Source organism: Nannobrachium achirus (genome assembly GCF_963921795.1).
Source record: "Nannobrachium achirus genome assembly, chromosome: 10".
Lineage (NCBI taxonomy): Eukaryota > Metazoa > Chordata > Actinopteri > Myctophiformes > Myctophidae > Nannobrachium > Nannobrachium achirus.
Genome location: NC_137819.1, coordinates 4661103 through 4686960, shown reverse-complemented (window position 1 = coordinate 4686960; position 25858 = coordinate 4661103). Strand labels below are relative to the sequence as shown.

Here is a 25858-nt window from a genome sequence, read left to right as displayed (position 1 = left end):
CGTTGAGATAATAGACATTTTGATTAGAACTGACTGAAAATAACTCTGTACTTCAAGTGAATTGAATTCCGAATATTATCAAATGATCTCGCGGCACTCCTGGACAGCCGATGCGGCACTCAAGGGTGCCCCGGCACCCACTTTGAAAACCCCTGCTCTAAGGAGGCCTTACGCTGTTTGCAGGTCTTGGCCCTCAGGGGCATTTGAGTCTTATTGTTAGTGAGTCAAACACGTATCCTACAATATGAAACAGGGGTCTTCAACGTTTTCAGGCCAAGGACCCCTTAGTTGAGAGAGAGATGAAGTAGGGACCCCCACAACCTGTTCATAGATTCCATAGTTTCGTTTGACAGCACAATCAGTGTATTTTGGATTCTGTAAATTTTTGTTTTCAGATATTTAACCACTTGAACCGTCAATACTTAATAAACTTGACCTTTCACTCTGTACTTAGTCTGCTCTTTTTTTCCCCTCTACACCAAAGCTCTCTGCCAAAAAATAGCAGATCTACAAGCTCACAACACCTCGCGCATGAGCTTGTCGCTCTGCTAAAGTTCTCCGAATATGGCCGCTAGGGTTCAAATAAAAAGGGAAAAACGTTTCTATCACTCAAATATTTGGAGGACCCCCTGTAGTAACTCTGAGGACCCCCTAGGGGTCCCAGACCCCCTGTTGAAGACCCGATCTAAAAGCTTTATTATCACACATTGATTAAAAGCTGTCATTCTACCAACGACTGATTCCAGTCATTGTCATGTGAGGTTTAAGTGTATTAGAATGGACCAAACTAGCAATAGAATAAATGTTCACCAGCATCTTCCAGAAAACCTTGATGGTCTCTCGGAATAATTTCATTAAGGCCATGGCTAGGGCTGTCACAATTATTACATAATCGTCTAATCGTGATTATTTGACATTATCGCAATTATTTTGTCATAATCGTCATAATCGTGAATGTTGAAAATTGTCAGAAATAGTGGAAATAGCAGATCTACAAGCTCAGTTTGTAGATCGGCTATTTCCACTATCAAAGTTATTTTTTAAGTAGCAAGTTGTCAAATATGTCAGTAATTTCTTTGTATATTTAGGTTATGTGTCATATGACTCATATCTACCATGTACAACTTCAAAGCCTAAAAGCCAAACAGAAATGTAATTATCAACGACAAAAACACAATTAAATCGTTAATCGCCAATTATTTGAGTGACAATTAATCGTCATGTAAAATGTCATATTCCGTGTAGCCATGGCTACACGGAGCTGGATATATCTGAAGCTAGACAATTTTTTGTGCTGTTGGGGCTTGCAGCCACATGAAGATGGATATTACGGCCGCGAAGCTGGATATTTTTTAAACCGGATCAATAAGTGAAGACATTGAAAAATATCCGATTCACTGGATCCGTGTAGACACGGTACCCGGATATCTCTGAAGACTTTACTGTGTGTGTGCTTGTTAGACCTAGATATCTTTGTCGTGTGGACCTAGATATCTTTCTATGTGGATATCTGAAAAAATGGGATACATGAAATATCCAGCTCCGTGTGGACATAGATATTTTTTTATGTTGAAATATCCAGCTCCGTGTAGCCTAAAGCTCAGTCACGAGATGTTTTAGCGAGATGTTTTAGCTTTAATGAAGTAGAGATGGGACGTTCGCGAACGAATCGAGTCTTTTGTAAATGAACAGTTGTGGAAAAAGTACAAACATTCTTTACTTATGTACAAAGTATCAATGCTGCAACGTGGAAATACTCTGCCACAAGTAGAAGTTTGGAATTCAAATGTACTTGAGTAAAAGTACAAAAGTATCAAAATGCACTTACAATAACAATAGTAAAAAAAAAAAACAATTTGAAAAAAAGAAAAAAAAAAATCTACAAGCTCACAATGCGTTGCAGACTCAACAAAACACTGTGAGCTTGTAGATCGGCCATTTTCAAATGGGCGAAATGTGGCCTATAAATATGGCTGAAATGTATAGGGTTGAAGGGAATTTGTAATTATAATCAATATCTACATAGTAACTAGCGAGCCAGTCTTTTGAACGGCTCTTTGAAAGGAACAGATTCTAGATATCCGGCTCACTTTAAAGAGACATAAATCCCATCTCTAATCACAAGTGGTTATTTGGGAATACAATGGACAATGTATGAGCAATCACAGTACGATAATATTCACAGTGATGATCTCAACAGATTAAGTGATTCTGATTTCATTTTATTTGTCAATATAAACAGTGTTAAACAGCTCTATAGTCCTACAGAGATCATTGCTATAGGGTGTTTATTGAACAACAACAAGGGTCGTCCAGTCTCCCCACCTCTGTAGTGAACAGAAAATACAATTTTACCCAATCAGGAAAGATGACTCTTATAGTACAGTATGAGCAATTAAGCATGGAAATGCATTTTGTTTATTTAAGAGGAGAGACTCAGGTTATGAACAAACACTTGGTAATCATTGCATCACACTACTTGTATTCTTCCTTAGTGACTACTGAACACTTCAACAGAGGAAGAGACTTAAAAATCTGACTTGAACTTTGACATACTGTCTAAGACTTCATGACAGATAGAATGACACATGAAAAAGCTATGAATTAAAAAAAAAAAAAAAAAGTAACAAAACGTAAAATTACAAAATATATACAATACATCTTAAATTTGCAGCTATGCTTTAAACAAGCCTTGAAGTTGAAAAGAAAAAGTCCAAGGTATTAACTTCCAAATCCTTTTGTCCTACAAGTTCTTAATGGGTAGGGCGAGTGTACAAAGATCACCGCGCTAACAGCATCCCACAAACGACTCGTTGTATTTGTTCTGAAATGGGCGACTGACCGACTGTGGACTTTCTGTTGGTGGACTTCAATAGTTCTCAAACTTTAAAATGTCAAGCTCTCCACTTAACTCTGACAGTATAGAAATGAAACCAAATGGACCCGTAAGGGTCCATTTGGTTTCATTTGTATGCTGTCAGAGTTACATATAGTATAGTTCAATTTAGACCTCCCAAAAGGTAGTCCAAGGTAATAAAAACACACTTCCAAATCCTTTTGTCATACAAGTTCTTAGGTAGGGCGAGTGTACAAAGATCAGCGCGCTAACAGCATCCCACAAACGACTCGTTGTACTTGTTCTGAAACGGCTGCTGACCGACCGTGGACTTTCTGTTGGTGGACTTCCTGGCGTTTTGCACAGACCTCCGAGCGGAGCTCTTGAAGATGGGAGAGCTGAGGAACTGCACGTCTGTGAACTTGTCTCCTCGCCTGAGCTTCCTGGAGACACGGGAAGGACAAAGAGATGAGAGACAGCCGGACAAGAAAAACACATGTCATGTTTCACCACATGAACATCCATATTTTAGGCATTTTGATTTAGTCAAGAATTTTATCGTTTATTAGGGCTGCCCGATTTTGGGAAAATGTCTAATTTTGATTTTTCGGGACTAATATTGCGATTGCGATTTTATTCACGATATTTATATGTTTATTTTAAAGGAGTAGTTCACCCCCAAAATGACTTTTTTTCTATTGATTACTCATGCCATGGAGAGTAGAGTTCAATAATATTTTTGGGTTTTTGTCACATTCCTAAGAGAAAAATGTGATAATACATTTACCCCCATTCATTTCGGATGGTGACCCATTTCGAAACAGGTCACCATCCGGAATCAATGGGGGTAAATTAACTCAAATCAAATTTTTGTCTTAGGAATGTGACAAAAACCCAAAAATATTATTGAACTCTACTCTCCATGGCATGAGTAACCAATAGGAAAAAAAATACATTTTGGGGGTGAACTACTCCTTTAAGGTCGGATAAGTGATAGTTTTTTGGTTAAAACTAAGTTTTTTTTGGTTAAAACAAACCTTTTCTTTGTTAAAAGGCTGATATAATAAATTATTTTAACCAAATAAAATCACTTCAAGTCAAGCTTCCGAAGCTTCTGTTGAATATTTATTGAGTAATACATTTAAAAAGAAATTAATTATTAATAACTAGGCAAATTGGCAATAATTCAAATGTTTGATTCATTTCATATAAAGTGTTTTATATTTAGAAAGATCTCATTAATGGTATTGTCTGCCTCATTTTTGTCAAGGAAGAAAGTACCATAATGTCGCTGCCTTGCTTTCATCAAGGCAAAACAATGCACCCTTAGTAACACACCATAAGTTTCACATGTGTGTAAATGATTATTTGTGCAGCCCTATCGTTTATCGTGGTAAAAACACGATAATCGTATCGTGGAGATTTAATTTATCGTGACATCGTCCTCCGTCATGCAAGCAACACCTGAGAGCAACCAAACATAAAATGACTCTTCTCCGTTTTTATTTTGTTGACGAAATTGTTAATATATTTAGTCTTAGTTTTAGTCATCACAGCGTAGTTTTTATTTTTTGTTTTTATTAGTCGACAAACATTTTTCGTCATAGTTTTAGTCGACGAAATCAACACCGAATAAGATAGGACTTTTCCATTTGGTGTATGGGCTGTCAAGTCCAGAAAGTAGTTTTTTTTACCTCTCAGTAGGCGTTCCTGCCCAACTTCCTGGTAATGATGATTATGTCACGCGCATACCCTCTATGGGGCTGTTAAGTCCGACATCATTTTGTAGGCAGAGGAGAACTTTTGCCCCCCAAAAAAGCAAATCTTTTTACCATTTACAATTCTTTCTTCTCTTTGTTGTTCAAAGGAAAGTGGTAGAATTATACTTTAGTCGTTATTTTTGTCTCTGATCTGTTGAAATAGCGAGGGACACATATTGATAATAAATCTGCTTGGAGGCCTGACTACAAAATTATGTCACGGCTTAAAAGCCCCATAGAGTGCTAGAGTCTATTCTATAGCATTGAATACTACCAAGCTATTAAAGCCTTTTAACACTTCATCTGTCATCAGGGATGAGTGTGTATAAGTGTGTACTGCAGGCATTTTCAAAGTGGGTGACGGGGCACCCTGGGGTGCCGTGACGGCAGTCCAGGGGTGCCGTGAGACTTGAAGTACAAAGTTATTTTCAGTCAGTTCTAACCAAAATGGCTATTATCTCAATGCTTTCCTCGCAACATAATCACTAAAATATCGTCACTGTCGGGCAGAAACCTCGTATCTCCAAGTTTCAAATGTGTACGTCTTTTGGTAAAGCAAAGCCCTGCTTCATCATACAAGACTGTCGCACAAAACTAGTGAAAACAGCCGATCTACAAGCACAGTGCTTGTAGATCTGCTGTTTTCACTAGTTTAGTACATTGTATAGATGATAAATACAAAACGAACGGTTTTGGACATACAAGGTTTCCACCCGACAACGACGATATGCTATAAATATAAGGTGCTGGGAGTGGAAAATTATAATGTAGGGGTGCCTCGGATTAAAAAAAATAATATTTATGGGGTGCCCTGAGACAAAACTTTGGGAACCACTGTGTACTGCACTGTGTGTGTGTGTGTGTGTGTGTGCGTGTGCGTGCGTACTTTCCCAAGGACGGCTCCTTGTAGTCCACCGTCATGGTGCAGCGGCGCTTGCGCGGCGCCGCTACGGGGGTGGAGCAGCGAGCGTCCGAGGGGCGGGGCGGCTTGTCGCGGGGGAAAGCGCGATAGGCTGCGGGGGACAGATTGGTCACGTCACACAGACTCAGGCCCCGCCCTGCCATCCTGACACCCAGCCCACCTGAGGAACCGTGAGGGGGGGAGGGGGGGGAAGAGGTGAGGGAGACCAGGGGTGAGGGGAGGTGAGCTTATAGTAGTCCAAGCGTTTTGATGGAATCGAGCACTTTATGAAAGAAGCATGACATTTGGCACAGTTAGAACATGCCATATGGAACATTTTTGGCTCTAGGGACATCGCAGATTTGTCTTGGGAAACTTGTGGGAGCCAATCAAAGTTGGGCTCTCATAGACTTTACTATACAGTACAATAATACAACAAATATATATATATATATGCTTTAAGTAGCATGTGAGGGGTCAAACTAGGTGTTTTTCGGGATTCTGAATCCAATGCAAAAATTGTTTTTGCAGGAAAAAACATTCCTTGGGCTAAAACTGGACCCCATAAAACTATGGTTTAGTGACGAGTCATCCCTTTTCACAGTTTTGTGGCGGCCGTTTCTCAGAAAGGAATGTTTTTTGCGCAAAACAAATGCTTGCATTGGATTCAGAATCCCGAAAAACACCTAGTTTGACCCCTCACATGCATATGTATTTGTTGTATTATTTTAGTGTATAGTAAAGTCTATGAGAGCCCAACTTTGATTGGCTCCCACAAGTTTCCAAAGACAAATCTACAATGTCCCTGTAGCCAATGTCCCTGTAGCCAAAAATGTTCCATATGGCATGTTCTAACTTCTAACTGTGCCAAATGTCTTGCTTCTTTCATAAAGTGCACGATTTTTGCCTGAAATGCTCGGACTATAGAGACAGTGATCATCAAACGTTTTAGCCCAAGACCCAAGAGAAATCAGACGTCTGCCCGGGACCCAAACTAGTGAACATAGCAGATCTACACACAACGCGTCACTTGGTGCCGCACAGTGAGCTTTCAGATCTTCCATTTTCAAATCATTCTTAAACTTGTTTTTCCTTCCTTCCCGAATTTAGGGAATTTAATTCTTTGATTATTTTATTCATGAAATTCTTTCAGAAACATGTTTTCATGGGTGCTCAGCTAACAATTAAAGGACAACTTTGTTTTTTTTATACAAGGGTTCATATTTTAGATTGTCATTAGAGAAAAGAAAAAGTGAGTGTTAAAATGTTTTCATTTGCTTCGTTCTATTGTTTTATTGCGTTTACGTGCTAAAATCTGGGGCATGCGTACGCATGGGGGCATGCGTACAAGTGGCTAAATATGTCTTTTTAGACACAATAAGCCAGCAGTTTCTTTATTGCTATTTACAGTAACACTTCTAGCCCCCATAAGTCACATCAAACCATGAAAGGTTGCGTTGTATCTTGGGAATGGGCTTATTCTGTGTAAAATGACATATTTAGCCACTTGTACGCATGCCCCCAAACACTGAAATAAGAATCTCTAAAACAATACAATTAGGGTTACACTCATCTTTTATATTCTTTAATTACAATCTAAAATATGAACCCTTGTTGTAAAAAACTAAAGTTGTCCTTTAAAAAGCACCAGGGTGGACAATCTTTTTGGTTGCTTAATTAATTAAAAGTATTTGTGAGTTTGGGTCCCAGGGTCACACAAAGACAAACATTATTCTCTTTCGGGTCTCGAATTAAAATCGTTTGGGAAACACTGTTCTAGAGACCGTTTACACACCAGTGACCAGCTCAAGGGGAAAAAATGTGCAATCAACGTAGTGCATAGTGAAGTGTATAAGACAGGGTTTTAATTAATGTAGTGCAGGGGTCTTCAACAGGGGGTCCCTGGAGTTACTACAGGGTGTCCTCCAAATCTTAAGAGTGATGAAACTTTTTTTATATTAACCACTTGAACCCTAGCATCCATATTCTGAGAACTTTAGCCAAAAATAGCAGATCTACAAGCTCACAACGAGGCGTTGGGAGCTTGTAGATCGGCTATTTTCGGCAAAGAGCTTTGGTGTAGAGGGGAAAAAGAGTAGAGTGAAAGGTCAAGTTTATTAAGTATTGATAGTTCAAGTGGTTAAATATGTAAAACCCAAATTGACATGAATCCAAAATACTCTTGATGATTGTACTGTCAAACAATTAAACTATATGGAATCTAATCTATGAACAGGTTGTGGGGGGTCCCCGCTTCGTCTCTCTCTCTCAACTAAGGGGTCCTTGGCCTGAACACGTTGAAGACCCCTGATTTAGTGCATAGAGAAGTGTAAAGTGGGGAGCAATTTTAAAGGAGAGGGTGACTCATAGATACATACACCAGACCAGGGCTGCCTTACCCTTTTTGGAGGTCTTAGCCTTCATCTGGCTGCTGGCGGCTAAGAGAGGAGGAGTCTCCACGTTGGACAGGGAGTCTCCAAAGCTGGACAGAACGTCATCAATCCGTCTCATGTCTGCCTCCAGCCCCGGAGTGACAGGGACCTCTTCATCATCATCAAGCAGTCTCATGTCAGCCTCTACAATATAAACACACACACACTAGGGCATGAACGACTTGTGATTTTTGCAAGTCGACTCGACTCGGTAAAAAGTTGAGTTGAAGTCGACTTTATCGTTTGATGACGTCATCACATCACACACGACCCCCCAATTATTTTGGCTGGTCCCCAGATGATTAACTTAATGTGAAACATTGTTTTCTCACTCAACTGTTAACAAACCAACATAGAGTTTAAGTGTATAGAGCAGGGGTGCCCAACCTTTTTTGAACCAAGGTCTACTTTGAAAATTTGCCACCTAGCTGAGGGCTACCAGCCCAAAATGTACCGTAATACCCATTCAATATACACGTGAAAAACAGAAAATATTAATAGGGATTATAACAGTGTACTCACTGTACTGTACTCATACTGTATAGTAGGAATGATTAATATAATAATTATAATAATTATATTAATCATTCCTACTATATTTTCATTCAATAATATTATAATTTAATAATTATATTATAATAAAGAAGAAGAAAGAAGAAAAGAAGCAACTTCTCACATTGGGCATACAGACAGCATGACCATTTATTTCACACTCTGCATACATACTGACAACACACACACAAAATCTGTGGATTATGTCAACAAGTCACTGATAGTTCTCTTTTCTTTTTTATACATTTTCTTTTCTTTTTCTCCTTTATTCCAGTCTCTACCTTAGTGGGAAACCTGACACTGGGAAGAGGAGGCTAGCTTTTCAAAGTCAGGGTTGTATGAGCTGGTTGCAAGCTTTAGGCAGGCCACAAGGTGTTCATCTGTCATTGTGGCTCTGTACTTTGACTTGATGAAGTTCATGTGAGAAAAAGCAGACTCACACAGGTAGGTTGATCCAAAAAAAGCAGTTATGTTCATGGCACATCTCCTGAGGTTAGGATACTTTTCAGGCATTAATAGCTCCCAGAACTCTCCCTTAGTCCCTAGCTTTGTTGCCCTGGATTTGATTTCGATATCACTTTGAAGTTTGAGGATCTCGTCCTCCACATCAGAGCTGTCCAGGTTACACAGTGAGGCCACTTTGGGTGCGATGTCATCCACATCCACATTTCCAAATGGAAAACACATGTAGCTTGCAACAGGTTCTATAGCTGCAAAGTCTGTGAAGCGCCTATCAAACTCTGATATGATGCTTTCAACTTGCTCCACATAACGTGTGCAATCAGGCTGTGCTGTGTCCCCACCCTGACGTTGAACTTCTGCTTGCATGTGAGGAAAGTTGCGCAGGTCACTGCGCCGCAGCCGTCTTGCCCACAGTTCTATTCTGCTTTTAAACAAGTTCACTGAGCTGATCATGTTTATCACACATTTATTCTTTCCCTGCAATTCTAAATTCAGGTCATTTAGCTCGCCAGTGAGATCAGTTAAAAACGCCAAATCCAAAAGCCATGTGTTGTCCTCTAGCTGTGTATATTCGACATGTTTACCAAGCTTGAGAAACTCTTTAATTTCAGGCAGCAACTCGCTGAATCTGTCGAGAAATTTACCTCTGCTCAGCCACCTTACATCCGTGTGCAGCAGCAGGTCTGTGTGTTCTGCCTCTGTCTCCTCCATGTGAGCACGGAACAGCCTCCTCTGTAAGCTCCGTGCCCTCACAGAGCACACGATCTTCATAGCGATCTCCATCACTTCCTTCATGTTCAGACTTTTACCACACAGTGCTTGTTGGTGTATTATGCAATGGTAATTGTGGAAGTCCGGGAAAGCATCGCTTTGTTTGCACAGTGAAACGAATCCGTTAGTACGGCCAACCATAGCAGGAGCCCCATCTGTTGTAATGGAGATGAGTTTATGAAGGGGCAATTGGCTCTCATTAGCGAACTCCATGAAGGTGTGGAAGAGATCCTCGCCTCTGGTGGTTCCTTTGAGAGGCAGGATAGTGAGCAGCTCTTCTTTTGCACTCATGTCTTCAAAGACCATTCTAATGAAAATGCATAGCTGTGCCACATCAACCATGTCAGTCGATTCATCGAACTGAAGGGAAAAACACTCACAACTGTTGACGTCCTTCTTGAGTTGTGAATGAACATCTTCAGACATGTCCTCACAGCGCCGGGTGACAGTATTCCGTGATAGTTGCATGTCTTTGACGGCATTCATAATCTCACGTTTATTCTCGAAACCAGCGAAGAGTGCCTCGGCAGCCACAGTAAACGCCTCTTTCACGAATGCACCGTCTGTGAAGGATTTTTTCTTTTTTGCGAGAGCGTGGCTGACGCGATACGATGCGACTGTAGCAGCTTGTGCCTTGGTGAGGGGCCTCGTAAAAGTCGCCTGTTGCTCTCCGAATCCATCCTTCAGCTTCTGCAATTGTGTCTTTCGTAGGGCTGTTTTGGGGGGGAATTTTTCATCGTACTTCTTGTGCGTCGCATAGTGGCGCTCCAAATTGGCTTTTTTCGCCAGAGCCACGCTCGCCTTGCAGATCAGACAGATTGGTTTTTCTTTAAAATAAACAAAAAAGTAATCCTCCTCCCATTCTTTGTGGAAATAGTAGGTTTTGGGTCTCCGTGTAGCAGACAGGTCTGTTTGCGCATCCACTCCTCCTCTGGCTGGCACTGCTGGGGCGCAGGGCGCCGCGGCCCTTGTTCCAGGCACCGCGACGGTGGATGTGCTGCTGGGCTCTGGAAAGCAGGCCGGCTCTGTCCCTGCTGCTGTCGGTGCGTTGCTGCCGCTTGAGCCTGGTTCTGTGTCCGGGAAGCAGGCCGCCTCGGTCCCCACTGTCGGTGCAGGCAGGTCGTCGGGAGGCGGCGTAAACGGCTCCAAAGCGGCGGCGGCAGGCAGGTCTCCTGAAGGCGGCGAAGGCGGCTTGCTTGCGGTGGTGAACTGGAGCGTCGTCTGGGTGCGCCTCTTCTTTGCTGGTGGTCGCTTCATGTTGGCGTTCAGTCAGTAGTGATTCAAGCCTAGTCTGAGAGCCTGTTTTATACAGTATCATACCTTTCAGCCAGGTAGAGGTGATAATGGTCCAAAATCCCCTCCCCTGCCCTGTAACATCTTTAGAACAAAAGGCGCACAGGAACAAAGGCGAGGAAAAGGTGAGCAGAAATCAATTTACATCCCGATGATCAATGAACCAATGATCAAAGAACCAATGATCAATGAACGAGCTGGCCACATTCCCCAGCTGAGTGGGCAGTTAGCTGGGCTTTTTCGGTGCTTGGGGGTGCTGGGGGGTTTTAGTTCAGTCAAAAAATACATTATTTATTCGAAATCATCTCGCGGTCCACTGGCAACCAGCCCGACCGGTTGGGCACCCTTGGTATAGAGGGTATCTTCACATTTCTAAAGTGCCAATTTAAGGACTTTTTAAAACCTCTAAAATGACAAATTAAAAATGTTCCAACTGTCAAATATATAGAAGCAGAAATTGTGAAAATAGCCGATCTACATGCTCACAACGCCTCGCGTTTTGCGAGGCATTGTGAAAATAGCAGATCTACATGCTCACAACGCCTCGCGTTTTGCGAGGCGTTGTGAGCATGTAGATCTGCCATTTTCACAATAGAACGTTTTTTTTTTCCAACTTCGACTTTCTCTGGTGGGAGTCGACTTGTGTAATGAAGTCAACTGAGTCGACTTTTTCGTTAATGCCTTAACACACATAGTTGACATTTACATGACGATTAATTGTCACTCGAATAATGCGACTAACAATTTAATTGTGTTTTTGTCGTTGACAATTACTTTTCTGTTTGGCATGTAGGCTTTGAAGTTGCACATGGCAGATATGACACATAACCTACAAAAACATTAGATAGGCCTATTTGACAACTTTATACTTATTTCCTCCATTTTCGAAAATGTTTGAAAATATGTTTTTTTTAACATATACTCGCAGCGTGGCACTGAGTGCCGCGCTGTGAGCTTGGAGATCTGCTATTTTTGAAAATTCGTGAAAATTTGAATTTTGACCCGATTCTATAAGTGTCTTTTGAATCCTTCTAAGATTTAAAAAAAAAAAACATGTTTCTATGTCAGCAATCTGGCCAGCCATCGTCAAAGAAAAGGTCCTTTTCACTTGAACTGGAATTCAGTTAGTCTGTTCTTGAGAGACTACCATGTCAGTGGTTCTCAAACCTTTTCATGTGAAGGACCCCCAAAATGATATTTATTTGGCCACGGACCCCCATCTCAAAATATTTAGTTCCAGGGACCACCCTGGCAAAAATTTGAGTTACAAACGTTCGCTTAAAAAAATACATATATTATACGTTTTTCACACATTTTCACGACTTTTCAAAAATAGCACATCTACAAGCTCGCAGCGTGCGCTGTGAGCTTGTATATCTGCTATTTTTCACTGGTTAAAGCGTTCAATAATTCTAGGCCTAAATGGGTTAAGTCAAATATTTGCGATTAGACTATTATGTAATAATTGTGACAGGTCTAGTGAAAACCAGACTAAATGGGAGAGAAAAGAGAAAAGTGAACCACGTTTCATACTAGTCACTCACCTAGGTGGTCTTCATACTAGTCACTCACCTAGGTGGTCTTCCTGACCCATCTCTGGGGAGAGCAGGTCAGGAGTTTGAGGAGTGAGAACATAGTCTGGGGATTGTGGGAGACGGAGTTCTTCCCGGTCAGGGACCACAGGCTCCACCACCTTTGGTTTAGCATCTCGGTAGACTATGGGCATATGACAAGGACACAAGACAAGACAAGGTATATATATCGTCACTGTCGGGCTGAAACCTTGTAAAGCCCTGCTTCAGACAAGGCTGTCGCAAAAAAGTAGTCAATACAGCAGATGTACAAGCACACAACGCCAACAATATAGTAGTTATTGTTTTTCATAAGGATTGAAACTGTGCTAGACCCTCAGTCTACCACAGTGTGTAATGGCATCCTATCCTATTATCTTTGTCGCTTCTGTGCCCTGTAAGCCACGAAAAACGCATGGTATTTTCTGTAAGCGTGAGCTCGCTCCCTTCATGACATTTAATTTGACATGACATTATATCACTTACAGCAGGGGTTCCCAAACTTTTTTGCCTCAGGGCACCCCTATAAATATTATTTTCATCCAAGGCACCCCTACATTATATTCACCAGTAAGACTCCCTAATCGGGAGATAAGCGACCGTAGGACGCTTATCTCCACGAATAGGGCAAAAATTTGTTTTTCCAAAATCTTCCTGATCCATGTTGATGACATGAGTGTAGACATACTGTGTAGTGATTTTCGTGATTTTAGGGCAAAATCTGTAGGAGCAGTGTCCAAAAATGTGTTTTTAAAAATCGGCCTGAAGGTGGCGCTATATGAGACAGATTCATGTTGATGGGATGAGTGTAGACATACTGTGTAGCGATTTGCGTGATTTTAGGGCAAACATTTTAGGAGCAAGAATAGTTTTGCAAGAATCGGCCTGATGGTGGCGCTAGAAGAGGGCCATGTGAGAAATGAGGGGTGGGGTGTCCGCGTTGCCTTGGCAGACGAATAGGTACCGGCCCCGGCTCTCCCGGACGCTCCTAGCCCGAGTTACGGCATTTTATGTGAGCTGCAGTGGAGGGGGTCCTCCACTGGGGGCGTCACCACTTTTGCATCCATTCTGGAGCACCAGGAGTGGGTGGTCCCCAGGAATTCCCCGTGAGCAGCCCCGTTGGGGTGGTCATTTGGTCATTTTTTACACCTGGGGGTCCCTGGAGCTCCGGGGGTCCTTGGAGGTTGTAGTTTGGCAGGTAAGGAGTGTGTGTGCAAAATGTGGCATGGATGGGGGCAACGGTTGTGGAGATATGAGCAGGGCAAAAGTGTGACGTGCGACTCACAGAGGGACATATTTTTACACCTGGGGGTCCCCCAGGGACCTGGGGGTCCCTGGAGCTCCGGGGGTCCTTGGAGGTTGTAGTTTGGCAGGTAAGGAGTATGTGTGCAAAGTTTGGCATGGATGGGGGCAACGGTTGTGGAGATATGAGCAGGGCAAAAGTGTGACGTGTGACTGACTCACTGACGGACGGACGGACAGCCGGTGGAGGTTTTGGTAGTAAATGCAACCTACGGTCGCAATCATTTTCACTTATTATATTTATGCCATATTTTTGTGATTATGTTGCGAGGAAAATGTTAGTCATTTTGATTCGAACTGACTGAAATAACGTTGTAGTTCAAGTTTAAGTTTAAAATGATACTAAATATTTTTTTCCAAATGAATTCCAAATATCAAATTATCTTGCGGCACCCCTGGACTGCCGTCAGTCACCCACTTTGAAAACCCCTGACTTACAAGGCAATAAGCCAATATCCAAAGCAATGTGTTTTCAATTAAAGATATTAAATTGTGGGGCATTTAACTCAACCACAATGGCCGTTATCAGAACAGACGTCGCTGCCAACTCTTTTACTTTGCACATTCAATAAAATACATTCAAGTTGCTCTGGCGCTCGTTTTGCTGAAACTGCGTTTCAAAGAAAACAAATTTAGCGGAGAAGACAAAAAAAAATCTGGTAAAAGTATACAATTTTAGATTCTCACCAGGCGTCTTCTGCGCGGGGGAGACGTTCTCCTTCTGTCTGGATGCTCTAGAGGACTGCCGGCTGCGAGTCGAGATGACCTTCTTCATCTCGGGTGAGCTGCGCGCCCTCTGCTTCCCGCGTGGAATATAAACGCTGTCATCAGACTCCGAGTCTGACGACGGCGAGGACGCACCCGACTCTGTGGAAGACCGAGGCGGCGCCGCCGCCGCTCTTTTCAGCGAGGTCACTTCCCGGACGGGCGTGGCCGGCTGACTGCTGGCGCCGGCCTTGCTCTTGAACGGCGTGAGGTGGACGCCGTCTTCGCAGTCGAAGTCGAACGAGTCGTTGAAGCCCTGCGAGTAGGGATGGAAATCGGAATCGGACAATATAAAAAAAATCAGGCAGGTATGATATCAAACCGGCCGAATCGGTGACCGGTAAGTACTTACCGGTCACCGATTATTTATGTCAGTGACATAAATAACGGTTTTATGCCAGGTGTGTCTATGTCACTGCACAGCATGATGCACTGGTCCTGTGATTAAAGTAAACATTAGCGAGTAGCAGCCAGTCTACTTAGTGGCAGCCTACAGAATAGAGATGGTGCCGATTACCTTTGCAATGTAAGGATATATTCCATAATCCTGTGTCAATGTAGTCTCCAAAAAGGGAAAAAAAAGCATGCATCGCCTGCTTTCCTCCTGCCTAGTCCAGACGGTCATATTAGACTGGATATTGTCTGTGATTTTGGATATTGTACTATTGCGATTGATTTGGCATTAGTGTTCTTCTAGCTTATTGGTACTCAAATTGAAGTATGTCTTGTAGGCCTACTTGGCCTGAAAAAAGGGTATTAGAGCAACCCTATTTTCTAGTTCTTAGCTAAAGAAATCGGCATCGGAAAAAAATCGGTTTTGGCAGGTCAGACCTTCATAAAAACCGGTGGATCGGTATCGGCCAAGGATTTTGCAATCGGTCCATCTTTACCTGCGAGGTGTTGAGCGAGGTGTTGACCTGCGACGCGGGGGGTCTCCCTCTGGCCGGCCGCGTGGCCGAGCGGTCGCGGCTCTTGGAGCGGGCTCTGGGTTTGGGGTTGTCCCAGGGTTTCTTCAGCGGGGCCCGCTCCGCTTTGCGGCCCCTGTCTGCTTTGCGTGCGGCGGCTGGGTCCGGCGCGGGCCGTGGCTGCTGCTGCTGCACGGCCTTCCTGCGCGGTTGCTGCCGTGGCTCCTTGGAACAGACGCGGGCCGACAGAGTCTCTGGTTCCACCTAGAGGATGTAGTCAGGGAATTTTAACACTCAAATACCTGGAACGCGCCCGAGCCGCGTTTGATTTTAACCACTTTAACGACTATTTTATGCCTTAACCATTGAAAAATAGCAGATATACAAACTCACAGCACGCTGCGAGCTTGTAGATCTGCTATTTTTGAAAAAACGTGAAAATGTGTGCAAGTCTTTGAATATCTTTGACCCGACTTCCAAATCCTTCCTCTAAATCAGTGGTTCTCAAACGTTTTCCATGTCAAGGACCCCCAAAATTACAGGTATTTGGCCACGGACCCCCATCTCAAAATATGTTGTTCTAGGGACCCCCCAGAAGCAAATATTTGAGTTACAAATGTTCGCTTTTAAATAGATATATTCATAGACTTGCAAAGAAAAATCATGATTTTTCAAAAATAGCAGATTTACAAGCTCGCAGCGCGGTGCCGCGCTGTGAGCTTGTATATCTGCTATTTTTCAATGGTTAAAGCAGTCAATAATCCTATTTTTCAATGGTTAAAGCAGTCAATAATCCTAGGCCTAAATGGGTTAATAAAACCATGGGAATACATTCCTTACAAAACAATTTCTTGTGTTCGTAAAGGTGTCTAGTAACATATCCAACAAAGATTGAAATTCAACATCCCTAGCAAAATGTTTGACAGCTGGGGTAATTCTGGGTCTCATTCACTTACTATACAATGTACTATAAGGGGGAAAAAAAAACACTCCCAAAAATATGCTTTAAGTAGCATGTTAGGGGTCTAACTAGGTGTTTTTAATTATTCCGAATCCATTGCAAGCTTTTTTTTTGCACGAAAAACATTCATTGGGCCAAAAACAGACGCAAAAAAAACGATGGTTTAGTGATGAGTCATCACTTTTCATAAGGTGTATGGGGTCCATTTCCCAAAAAATAGCCGATCTACAAGCACACAACGCCTCGCGGTGCGAGGCGCTGTGTGCGTTGTGCGACAGACAGCCTTGTATGATGAAGCAGGGCTTTACTTTGCGAAGAAACGTACAAATTTGAAACTTGGAGATGCAAGGTTTCTTCCCGACAGTGGCGATATTTACACCCCCGTATTATGTTGTGTGCCCATGGATTCTTGGGACATGAAAAGTGTGCCCATGCTGAAAAAAGGTTGAGAAACACTGATCTAGACCACAGATATAAAGAGCCAGATGCCTCGTTCGCGTCTGCAATTAATTGGAGCGGTGTGCAAAAGTTCTAGCCCGGACTTCCTGGAAAAACCAAGGGAACGCTGTCAGTCAAAGTGACTACTGGCCAATCAGTGTGTCTTTTCCGTGACTTATCCAAGGACCACAATTCATTTCAACAGAGCCAGTTCCGATGTTGCGCTGCTCAGCTGTTCTTATAGGCTGCATACGTAAAGAGCAGCCCCCACCTGCCTCTGATTGGCTTACCGACTTCCGTATGTGTGACGCACGCGGAAGCAATGAACACGGAAGTGACGAAGATTCCCTTGGTTGCTAGATGCATACGCCCCCTAGCCGAAGGAGGCGTCTAGCTTTATATGTCTGTGATCTAGACTACAGCGGTTTTGCGGTTTCTGGCATCCTTACCGTCCGCTGTTGCCGCGTCTGGTTCTGGGGTCTGGCTTCGCCGTCCGGGGGGCAAATGGGACTCGCCGTCAAGGCCGAGGCGTCCAGGGCCTCCGGAAGGTCTCCAGGAGCAGCCGGCGTCGTCTCCTCCGGAGGCGCGCCCGCGTTCCCCTCGCTCAGCGACCTCTGCAGGAGAACACGGCTGGACCTCCTCCTGCCTCCGCCGTGCTCCGTCTGTCGGCCCCGCCTCACGCACACCGTCCGTGGCAACATGTGTCTGTCCACTGGAGGTCTGGACTCTGGGCTGGGAGTGTCTGTGAGCAGAGAGTCAGAGACAACGGGAAATGTCAACATAAATATGCCAAGCTTCTGTGCAGCAACCAGGGGCGTCACAAGGGGGGAAAGTGGTGGAGGCGCCTTAATTATTTTATACTTTAGCTATTGAAAAATAGCAAGTTCACAGCGCTGCGAGCTTGTAGATCTGCCATTTTTGAAAAGTCATGCAAATGTGTGCAAATCAATGGGAAAAGAAATGTGTGAATGTATTAGAATGTGCTCACAATGTGACGCATGGCAACGCATTGTGAGCTTATAGATTGTCCATTTTCAAATGGCCGAAATGTATATAGGGCTGAAGTTGTTAATGTATGTTGTGTAATAAGAATCAAAATCAACAAAGTAAATCCTAACTAAAGATTTCAAATAATTGTAGTTGAGTAAAAATACTGAAAACTAAATACTCCAGTAAAGTAAAAGAAAATACCTCAACATTGTACTTTAGTACAATAAATGGAAATTAGTTTAACACCACTGCATACAAGGATATTTTAAGTGTTGTACTGATATCTTTTGAGATAATATCATGTGTGGATAATGGATATGAAACATGAAAGCTCAGATGAAATGTCAATGTCGGCGTGCACGTGGCATACCTGCAGATGTGGCCACAGCCTCACACTGGAGGGGCTCGTTCAGTTTGGGGGTGCTCTGCATTCTCCTGTCCAATTAAAGGAAAAGCGCATATCTGGTCATAAAAGGCAGCATAATGGATGGAAGCCAGAACATACTGTATTAGATGAGGGGTCTTCAATGTTTTCAGGCCAAGGATCCCTTAGTTGAGAGAGAGATGAAGCAGGGACCCCCACAACCATAGATTCCATATGGTTTCATTGTTTGACAGCACAATCATCAGTGTATTTTGGATTCATGTCAATTTGTGTTTTCAGATATTTAACCACTTGAACCATCGATACTAATAAACTTGAGCTTTCACCATGTACTTAGTTTGCTCTTTTTCCCCCTCTACACCAAACCTCTTTGCTGAAAATAGCCAAGCTTGTATATCTGCTATTTTTGGCTAAAGTTCTCCGAATACAGACACTAGGGTTCAAGTGCATGCATATAAAAAGGTTTCTATCCCAACGATTTGGAGGACCCCCTGTAGTAACTCTGAGGACCCCCCTGGGGGTCCTGGACCCCCTGTTGAAGACCCCTGTATTAGACTTTTACATTTCACGTTACCTGGATGGATCAACGGTCGCAGCACGCATCTCCAGTTGACTCTGTGTATTGAAAAGAAATCGCAATGAGTTGTGAGTTTGGCTCGTTGCTTTTCCACATTAGAATAAGGCTAGGTCACATATGTTTGGCCCCCTTGTGCAATATACATTTAGGGCTGTTACGATATGACATTTTACAGGACGATTTATTGTCACTCAAATAATTGCCGATTAACGAATTAATTGTGTTTTTGTCGTTGATAATTACATTTCTGTTTGGCTTTTAGGCTTTGAAGTTGTACATGGCAGATATGACACATAACCTAAATACACAAATACATTACTGACATATTTGACAACTTACTGCTTAAAAAATAACTTTGATAGTGGAAATAGCCGATCTACAAGCTCGACGCGTTGTGAGTTTGTAGATCTGCTATTTCCACTATTTCTGAAATTTTTTAACATTCACAATTATGACGATTATGACAAAATAATTGCGATAATGTCAAATAATCACGATTAGACGATTATGTAATAATTGTGACAGCCCTACCAATGCACTTTCCCTCTGTGCTGGTAGATTGTGATCTAAAACCTGGCCTGTAGCCTCCTGATACAACACTAGCACACGTTATTGTAATAATCTTTAAAGGAGCTATAGTCAACTTTTTTCTTGAAAAACGGACACCAAAATAAAAAAAGATTACGCTTCATATATGTGTTTCTATTCAAAAATGACCACACAAAGCGTAACATAATAATCAAATAATAATTTTGGCCATTGTCAGGCTGACTTTGTTTATATTTCTCTTCTATTCTTTTATATGGATTGATAAGGGAGCCGGAAGCTTGTACATCTTTTTTAAATATATCGACATTTATTTTGACCCGATTCTATAAAATGTCTTCTAAATCCATCTAAGGTTTTTGAAAAATGCATGTTTCGATGTCAGTGGTTGTCTAATTTTTCGTGTTTGGCCACCGACGCAATCTCAAAATATTATGCATCAGGCACCCCCCAGAAGCAAATATCAAAGAGATATTGGAAGTTTTTCGAGATTTTCATTTTTCAAAAATAGCAGATTTTATTTTATTTTTTAATTTCATTTTTTCCATTTTCCAAAATAATTATCAAAAATAAATGAAAAATGTTATGCAAAAAACAGCCTGCTCACGAGGGTATTATGAGTCACCAGAAATAAATAATGGGTGTTTTTAACGAATCCATCATGATTAAAATAGAGTTTGAAGTTGCAATGGGTGTGTATGTGGAGAGAAGCCCATAAGCTGTTTCCCTGTTGAAAGTGGAATATCCCTTTTAAAAGCATAAAATAATGAGCGGTTAAATCGGTTAAAAACCCAGAGTGACGCGGATTAACCCAGTCATCTCACCTTGGCAGCGTTGGTTTTTGCCTCCTGCTCGCTCAGCAGCCTTTTCAAGACGAACAGCGTCCCGAACAGCGCCTGCCGCTCCCCCTTCAGCTTGAGGACGGCGTCGCTGAGCTGCCGGACCTTCTCCCTCTCCGCTTGCAGAGCCACTGCCAGCTCCTTGTTGTTGGCCTGGATGCCCTTCAGGATGCCGTCGTCTGCAGGGGAGGACATTCACGTTGATCAACCCATTTAGGCCTAGGATTATTGAATGCTTTAACCAGTGGAAAAATAGCAGATATACAAGCTCACAGCGCGCGCTGCAAGCTTGTAGATCTGCTATTTTTTTTATTTTTTTTAAGTCGTGAAAATGTGTGCAAATCTTTGAATATATGTATTTTCAAAGCGAACGTTTGTAACTCAAATTTTGCTTTGGGGGGGGGGGGGGGGGGGGGGGGTCCCTGGAACTAAATATTTTGAGATGGCCAAATAAACATCATTTTGGGGGTCCTTCACATGAAAAGGTTTGAGAACCACTGACATAGTAATCTCTCAGGAACAGACTAACTGAGCTCCAGTTAAGTGAAAAGGACCTTTTCCTTTGATGATGGCTGGCCAGATTGCTGACATAGAAACATAGGTTTTTCAAAAAATCTTAGAAGGATTCAAAAGACAGAATCGGGTCAAAATTTGAATTTTCACGATTTTTCAAAAATAGCAGATCTACAAGCTCGCAGCGCGGCACTCGGTGTGAGCTTGTATATCTGCTATTTTTCAATAGTTAAAGCATAAAATAATGATACACAATAATGTGTACAGTACCCATTCTAAATGGGTTAAACATACCTTTAACTATTGAAAAATAGCAGATATACAAGCTCGCAGCAGCGAGTGCCACGCTGCAAGCTTTTAGATCTGCTATTTTTGAAAAATCGTGAAGATTTGAGTTTTAACCCGATTCTGTGTGTCTTACATTTTTTTGGAAAAACCCATGTTTCTATGTGAGCAATCTGGCAAGCCATCGTCAAAGAAAAGGTCCTATTGGTAACAGGCTTTTATTTATTTTGGCACCGGCCAGCACTGGGCCATTATTTGGTTACAGTTCCTGTTTTTTTTTTGTGTGTGTGAGCATGAAAAAGAATCGTGATAAGATTGTGTATCGTGATACTGCTTGGAAAAATATTGTGATATTGTATTTTCCATATCGCCCACCCCTATGTTGATGTGATTAATGCATAATACATGTACATACACAGGCTACATGATGAATGAGGTGGTTATGATTGCTATGCATAATGTCTGCATGTACAAGTAAGCAACATGAACGAGGTACCGCTGGTTTTGTTGGCGAGGTTGCGTCGCCCTCGGTTTCCGCTCTGGGCCCTGACCGTCCTGGAGTCGCGCGTGGCCCTCTTCTCCCTCATCTTCTGCTTGATGTCCTCCAGAGTGTTCTCGAACGACTTCTTCTGTACGCGTTCCCTCGCCATGGCAGCGGCTTCACTGCTGCTCAACAACAGAGAGCACAAGACTTTACTTTAAACACATAGACCAGTGGTTTTCAACCTTTTTTCATATCAAGGTCCATTATTTATTCTGCATGTGAGCAACAGAAACACCACTTGTTGAGATTTAGCCTCTCAGACCCAAAACAGTAGAATATTTTGTCTTTGGATAAGATTGTCCACAATTCCATACTCCAGGGGTCTTCAACAGGGGGTCCGGGACCCCTAGGGGGTCCTCAGAGTTACTACAGGGGGTCCTCCAAATCTTCTTTTTATGTTAACAACTATGGCCGAGTGTCCATATTCTGAGAACTGTAGCCAAAAATAGCAGATCTACAAGCTCACAACGCCGTTGGGAGCTTGTTAGATCGGCTATTTTTGGCAAAGAGCTTTGGTGTAGAGGGGAAAAGGAGCAGACTAAGTACAGCGTGAAAGGTCAAGTTTTTTAAGTATCAACGGTTCAAATGGTTAAATATCTGAAAACACAAATTAACATTAATCCAAAATACACTGATGATTGTGCCGTCGAACGATGAAAGTAGGCCTACAGTATAAGGAATCTATGAACAGGTTGTGGGGGTCCCTGCTTCATCTATCTCCATTAAGGGGTCCTTGGCCTGAAAACGTTGAAGACCCCTGCCATACTCTTAACTGTGCAGACTTCTTGTAAATTAACGCAGATGTTTAGCAATAATCTAACTCTTGAGAGGGTAAAATGAAACCAAATGGGTCCACATATGGGTCCATTTGGTTACCAGCTCTCCAGCATTTAGCTGGGGACCACCTGGAAGCCCCTCAAGGACCACCGGTGGTCCCTGGTCAAGAACCACTGAATTACTACGCCCCCTAGTGCGGAAAAAAAATACCTCTGGGAACTCAGATTGCTGAATTACAGACCATCATAGTGTATGTATTTTCGACTGACTGTTGCATACGAAAGTCAAATCCAGTCAGACTCGATAAAAATACATCCATGATAGTCTTAACCCACGGTTGGATCAAGACTATCAGATGTCATGTATTTGATCGATTTTGACATTTTGTTTCAGATCTATGATAGTCTTGGTCTAGCCATGGTAAACATACAAACATGACTGTGCTATGACAGTTAAGTTCCAGGGCTAGTCTTGACGCTTGATCCAAGGGCCACAAAACACAAAAACACCCGTTACAGAGCCGAAAACAAATAGCTAATCTACAAGTTCAATGCGAGTTGGTAGATATCTGTAACGCTTTGATTGCGTCTCACAACCCTCACACCAGGCCATTGTTTCGTTCATTGGTTCTCAAAGTAAGTGGGGTCTGGGGACCCCCAGGGGTCCTTGAGGGAGTTCCAAGGGGTCCCCAGCTAAAGATAGTTAGGAACCAGTGTGCAAATGGACCCCGCCTGGTTCATTTGTTTGTTCCAGGGACCCCCAGAAGCAAATTTGATTTTAGTCTATTCTGCATCTAGCTTAATCTATCAATCAGTGTATCCTGCATCTAGCTTAAGGCCACAGACCCGTTGGGAAACGAGTTTGGGTGGACTTTGTTTTAGGTCGACCTTTCTGCTACCATAACAAAATCTACTTTTCATTGTGCCTGGTGCTAAGCTATGGCAACATGACTAGTGTCCTTGCACGACACCAGTCATGTTGCCATACCTTAGCCTTTACTGAACTAACGCCACAGGTTATGAATGAAATTGAAAACGTTGTTGTTGTTTTAATTTAGAACCAGGCGACGTTCGTGGCGATGCTAGCACAAGTTAGCATGCTACCGTTGTCGCAGTCTAGGACGAAACAACGAAAAACGTACCTTTCTTAAGTCCGCAGAACCTGGAAAACAACTCTCACACGTTTGTTCCACCAGCAGGAGAACGATAAGTCTCCGAGAGACACCTGTGTGAAACAAACGATGGCGTTTGTTGATATTTATCGACGACAGACAAACAAAACGCCGTTCTTCTCCCGTCCGATTCAAAAATGTGCGTAACGCCGTCTCATTGGTGGGGGTTAAGTACGCTCACGCTGACGCAATCACGTTACGTGACCCGCTACGTAAAACCCTCGCTCCTCCTAGAGATGGGACGTTCGCGAACGAATCGAGTCTTTTGAAGTGAACGATGGGAGCCGTTTCCTTTTGTAAATGAACAGTTGTTGTGGGAAAAGTACAAACATTCTTTACTTATGTAAAAATTTAAGTATCAATACTGCAACGTGGAAATACTCTGCCACAAGTAGAAGTTTGGAATTAAAATGTAATTGAGTAAAAGTACAAAAGTATAGGTATAAAAAATGCACTACCAATACCAATAGTAGATAATAGTCATTATGCAGAATGTCCCATTTCACAGTTTTTCCAATGTAGAAAATGTAGAAAAATAATTTGAAAATAGCCGATCTACAAGCTCACAATGCGTCGCAACAAATGGCGGAAAAGTGGCATGTATTTTATGGCTGAAATGTATAGGGTTGAAGTGAATTTGTAAAATCAAAATCTAAGTAACTATGACTAGAATGAGCCAGTCTTTTGAACAGCTCTTTGAAAGGAACGGATCCCAGAGATCCGGCTCACTTCAAAGAGCCATAAATCCCATCTCTACTCGCTCCAACGGCGCCGCTTGCTCGCCTTCACCGCACGGTGGCGACATTTCCTCGCTGTTGATCGACTGAAGACTATTAGAAGTTTGCTGGCAGAGACTAAAGGTGGATTAAAAGCCATTGTATGAAAGTGAGATTTAATGATTCAACTGTGTGTGTGTGTGTGTGTGTGTGTGTGTGTGTGTGTGTGTGTGTGTGTGTGTGTGTGTGTGTGTGTGTGTGTGTGTGTGCGTGCGTGCCTGCGTGCGTGCGTGCGTGTGCAATTCAATCACATGAATCACCACTCACTTGTTTACCGTAAGTTTTATTATAAGCCTAGCTATCCTCACTGAGTATTTCCAATACTTTTACTTGTAGCCTACTCCACAACATCTCGGATCCAAATATTGTACTTTTACTCCACTTCCACCTCAATTACTTGAATACAGTTTATTTACAGTTGACTGTAGATTTTGATTATGGTTGCGGAACTTACGGCCGATTTCCCCCATGACTTTTGGTTTTGCGCAGCTACAGCGATCATTACGGGACACCAACACGGGGAAATCTCGCTCTTTCGAATGAGCGTCATTTCAAAGGAGCGTCTGGAAGGTTAGCGACTCACCCCACGGAGGTTAGATAGATAGATACCTTTATTATCCCAAGGGGGGAAATCAGTTGCCCAGAGGCAGCATAGCAGTATAAGGTTATTTTCAAAGTTACAGAGAAGTAAGAAAAAATATAAGAAAAAAAAAACAAAACAAAAACAAGAACAGAGTAAGGTTTAGGGTAAGATCATGAACCCAGAGAACGCAGCCATGGAGAGACGCTCTGGTCGCTCCTTTTTTCCAGTTCCTTTGATCCTGGAGGCACTTTTTTAACTCTTAACAAACTTTAATCTCCACTGAGGACCTAGTTGTCTCCTTATTCTGCGTACTACAGTAGTTGAAGCGTATTTTCTTTCTTCCCCATTCTGTATTTGTGTTTTTAGGTGGTCCTGGGCAGAGGAGGTTAAAGGAGTGGCGACACCGGCCGAAATTTAACATTATGATACAGTAGGTCACATGGTGTTCCTTCAAACAGTGTGAAAAGGAGGCGGGGCCGACATGCCCAGGTGGATTCACTACTAACTGATATAGAGCATCGCAGTTGAAGCCCCACCCAGTCGTCTCTCTGGTGTCGGAAGCGTTTTCCGCATTCATTTCTTCCATAGACATTTCATAAAGTATTTATTTAAACGTTTTTAAGCCTCGGACAAAGCCACCTCGGCTGGAGAGGACTCGTGACAATATTAACTTTTTTTTTAACGCAACGATTAATTAGAAAGCTGAAAAAAAGGGCAGGGTACAAGACTGTGTACATCATTATTTTTAAAATTGCGGAAACTACACTCCCAGAATGCATTGCGATAGGCAGGCAGGCAGGCGATATCTGGCGGGGCTGGTTGATTTCTGCAGATTGAACAGCAGCCTTGAGAAGGAGAGCACGTCCGCGTTACTGCGTAGCTGTTTAGTTTGTTTCTTTGTGCCGTGTGGCTTTTATATTTCT

At 42.6% G+C, this 25858-nt stretch overlaps 1 protein-coding gene across 1 annotated transcript; it reads right to left on the bottom strand.

The window, feature by feature from the left end:
• Positions 1 to 3104: 3104 nt before the first annotated feature.
• On the bottom strand, positions 3105 to 23602 carry sgo1 (shugoshin 1; the record flags this gene model as incomplete). Its single annotated transcript, XM_080734675.1, has 12 exons — positions 23547 to 23602; positions 21581 to 21750; positions 20272 to 20465; positions 18899 to 18939; positions 18310 to 18374; positions 17399 to 17691; positions 15536 to 15814; positions 14568 to 14901; positions 12580 to 12723; positions 7897 to 8073; positions 5483 to 5678; positions 3105 to 3279 (listed from the first exon to the last, which is right to left on the bottom strand). Exons 2-12 carry the CDS (start codon positions 21732 to 21734, stop codon positions 3105 to 3107), a joined length of 2052 nt encoding a protein of 683 aa, XP_080590801.1. The 5' UTR covers positions 21735 to 21750; positions 23547 to 23602.
• Between the last annotated feature and the right edge of the window lie 2256 nt (positions 23603 to 25858).